The 3,994-nt window shown below is 33.6% G+C and overlaps 1 protein-coding gene across 3 annotated transcripts in view; it reads left to right on the forward strand.

Moving 5' to 3' along the window:
* The window catches only part of LOC106460388 (transient-receptor-potential-like protein), a 54,912-nt gene that overhangs the window by 39,439 nt on the left and 11,479 nt on the right, over positions 1–3,994 (forward strand). For all 3 annotated transcript variants that reach the window (XM_013920078.2, XM_022387092.1, XM_022387091.1), the window contains exon 9: positions 1,621–1,668. In XM_013920078.2, coding sequence (XP_013775532.2) covers positions 1,621–1,668 — 48 coding nt within the window. The remainder of the gene's footprint in view (positions 1–1,620; positions 1,669–3,994) is intronic.

Genomic DNA, 3,994 nt, shown 5'->3' on the forward strand with positions numbered 1-3,994 from the left:
TGGACGTACAAATGACCGCTTCTGTGGGGATTGAACTATAATGTGGGGAGGCATCACTGTGAGTGGACGTACAAATGCTACTATGATTTCGAGAGACATATTTACAATTCAAAGAATGTGGCACTGGATTCACTTTTACCACTTGTCAAGGGTGTAGTTAAGCCAGGTTTTCCTGATACAAGTTATTCCTGGTGTCATGCTACAAAGATTGTGATGGACTACATACTGAACAAGAAACCACAGAGTTCATGAATTTTGCAATTAGATTTCGCCATAAGACGATAGAAAATTTGTTGTTGCGTGTATTGTTTGAGGAATTTGGCACAATTCCGCATGATGTTTGTCAAATGATTGGAAGAATGTCTCACAGACAAAGGAACACTGTTAGTATTGAGGGGGGAGTCTACTCGCTAATGAGTGGATCTCTTTTTTTTTTTTTCCAAATACGACTTTTTCAGACAGATTCAGGCATTCCTAACTCTGGCCATTTTGTAACTAACCATATATTAATATCGAAATTTATCCATTATTCAGTGAAAAAAAAATCGTTTCTCTAATTTAAGCTTTGTTATTCATTTTGTCGCAAAACTACTTAAAACTATATACAACCTTGCTATTACACATCATCCTTATTATGAAATATATTTGTTCATCAAATTTCATAAACTCAAAAACTACATATGATCATGGAAGCATCCTAGAAGTAATGATCGTAGCAAACATGCATCTGAGTTCCATATTTCAATCATAATGTTCATATTGTGAGCCCAAAAAAAATGTCGGGAGAAAAGAAAAAGAGAAGAAACTGTTAGAAAAAAAAATCACCTTCATCCCTATCAAGGGAAAAACTGTTCGTTAAAAATATAATTTAAGATCTACTTAACAGTTTGTACTCGCCTGGAAGATACGAGACAGAAAAAATCACATGAGAGCTAACTGTTCGTTTAAAAACATGTAATGAAATAATATCAAGACCAACTTAAACACTCATTTATAATTCTTTGAGAGAGAGACTCGTTTCACAATATTGTCAGAGAAATTGTTAGGAAATCAGACGCCTGGAACAAAGTATAATTAGTCTACTTACAGTCTCTCTATTTAACCTCACAGTAATGTATCTAGAAAGTCTTGGTGTATAGAGTGCATGAAAACGTGTAGTAAATCAAAGAAACGTCCTTCATTTAAAACGTCTCCTTATTACAGGCATGTCTCATAATTTAATCAAGAATTTTCATGGTCAAGAAACTCTCAGTCGCCTCGAAATTAGTTTCATAAAATCTAATATGATATTCGCAAGCTATTCTGCTTTACTTAGCACACGAGAACAATACTAAGCTAAATTTAACTAACTAAAAAGTGAACTTACTTTCTCACTTTTATATGATCGCTATCACAGCAAAGCTTAAAATACTTATGGTTTTTATTTCTTCATCTAAACAGGATCTCTCTTGACAATCAAATATCTTTTATGTTGTATCGTGTTCTGCTTTACTGTTGATGGACGTGAATCTGACTTGTGTATAAATTTCGTTTTAATGCTTTAAATAAACAGTCAGTAAGAAATGTTGATGGATGAAGCCACGCTAATTATTTCATATCACATAATGGTTTATTTTTCAGCCTGAACATCGAACTATTGCCTACATCAGCGATCCTGGAGAGAACAAGGTAAATTATAGTTAGTGATAATTTCCGTATAATAAATCTTCATGACTTTTTCTTAAAATAGCTTCTTTGTTTTGATTGGATAAGGCAATCAATTATGAAGAATACTCTCTGAAACATTTCATTATACGACTTTCTAGTGAAGACATCAATTTAAAAATTTTACAAAATGTTTTAAATTCCTTATCAAAAAAATATGTAAATGAAATGCGATAAGTGCTGAATTCAAGAAATCCGAAAGGAAGCTATCAAATTAAATATTTGGATAACACGTGTTTAAATCAGTGAAAATATATTTCGTTTTCTGTTAATATGTTAGTGGCACTTGACTGAATTACTACGCCAATTTAATTCTCATTGACTGAGCTAAAACTAGCCAACTTCCTGACAGTCGAACTAAAAAGCTAGAAAAACTAATACTTTTGAAAATTATAGTAATTGATAAGTAACGCTTTCTTCATCTCACGCATTTGTTTTTATCTTTAGTTCCACAAATGCAGTAAACAAAAAACAAAACTATATACTTGGTGTAATACGAAAAGAGACAATTTTAGGGTTAATATCAGTTGGACGACTTTCCTCTACGCTTTAAGATTTTCCTTTTATCTTATGTTACAAGAGAAGGCTATAACTTAGGTAATCTTTGATAGGTTGTAGGTTTCTACAACAGGCAGTTGCTGTCCATTTGAAACTTAGATTCATCTGGTATAACTTACTTTTTCTTTTGTCATGTTGCTCTACTTAGAACGGACTGCTATATTACTATGCCATTTATACATTGGAAAACCAATCATAACTATTTCGTATTATTTACCAATACATCATCCTTACCATTCAAATCTAGAACTCGTCAAAGCAGGGTTGCCAGATTGGTGGTAAACTGTCCACTTTAAGGAGAATTGAATCCATGGAAGAAGTGTTGCATGGAGGAAACGAGAGGGAGAGGAAATCAAATTGAGGGTTAATGCTAAAAATGGGAGGGGAGAGATTTCATTTCCTCTCTAGTAATCTCCTTTGCAATTCCCCATAATGTTTTCATGACCTTTTAGAATATTAAGCCTGCCTTCTAACAGTAACAGATTACATGCCAATTGCCGTTAAATCCTGCCTTAACCTTTACCTCTCCACCTTCCAGAAGTAACATAACTATAGTGTAATGAATACAGTAGATAATACGTAATATGCAGATGTTGTATGGTTCTAAGTCCACAAAAGAAAATCATTAAAACAAATCAACAAACATATGCTTGCTGAATCATCTATTCATGAATTATTCGTAGTTTAGTAACTCCTCAAAAATAAAGTTTATTCGATCTAAAAGTGGGGCTTTAATCAACGTTAGCTATGCTTTCTCAAGGTTTTTTAGCCCTCTAGGTGCAGTCACATTAACTACAATCACTTCAAGTTTGTAGTCTGTACCTAGAATATTGGTGTAGACTAAAACTTGTACAGGAGTTCCAATCCATATGTAGAGACATACAGCAGACTAAGAAAGATTAGTGAAACTTAAGAAACAAGACCTGGAAACAAACAACGGATGATTTATTCTGCCCAAGGTACATGAGGACAGAGATGCTGCGAGAGACGAAAGATTCTCTTATGTGTCTTTACGAGTATTAGCTATGCTGACACTACCCATATCTAATATTACAGAAGAAAGAACATTCATCACTGTCACTAATATGGAGACAAAACTGAGAAGTTGACTTCAAAGTAAAACTCTAACAAGTTTTCTGGATGGTAAATATTGCCTACAGTGAAAAGGAAAATATGCAGGAGCTTTCAGCCGACTACGCCTATTCTCCAGAAGTTCTCAAGTTTATTTTCCATTCCAAGCAATAATGAAATTGAAGTATAATGAGTAAATTTTGAAGACATTTTATTTTTAAATAATAGTTTTTTTATATGATGGATAAATTATTTTCGGGTTGTTATAGTACATGTTGGAGTTATTTTCTTCAGGAGAAAATTATTCAGTGCAATTATTATCAAGTATAGTTAGTATTATCAATAATAATAATAATAAATATAATCGTATTATTATTATTGCTTTGTTGTTGGTGTTATTGTTTAAAGTAATATATCTGACTACATGTTTATCTGTATCTTATTTTCAGAAGAGCCGACGGTGTTCGTTTCGTTTGCATTTTTCTAGTCGAAATCACTAAGTATTTATTTCTATATTCTAGTGCCTGGCATGGCCAGGTGGATAAGACGCTCAACTCACAATCTGAGGGTCGCGGGTTCGAATCCGCATACCACCAAACATGCTCGCCCTTTCAGCCGTGGGGGCGTTATAATGTGACGGTCAGTCCCACTACTCGTTGGT

Source organism: Limulus polyphemus, unplaced genomic scaffold, assembly GCF_000517525.1.
Source record: "Limulus polyphemus unplaced genomic scaffold, Limulus_polyphemus-2.1.2 Scaffold762, whole genome shotgun sequence".
Lineage (NCBI taxonomy): Eukaryota > Metazoa > Arthropoda > Merostomata > Xiphosura > Limulidae > Limulus > Limulus polyphemus.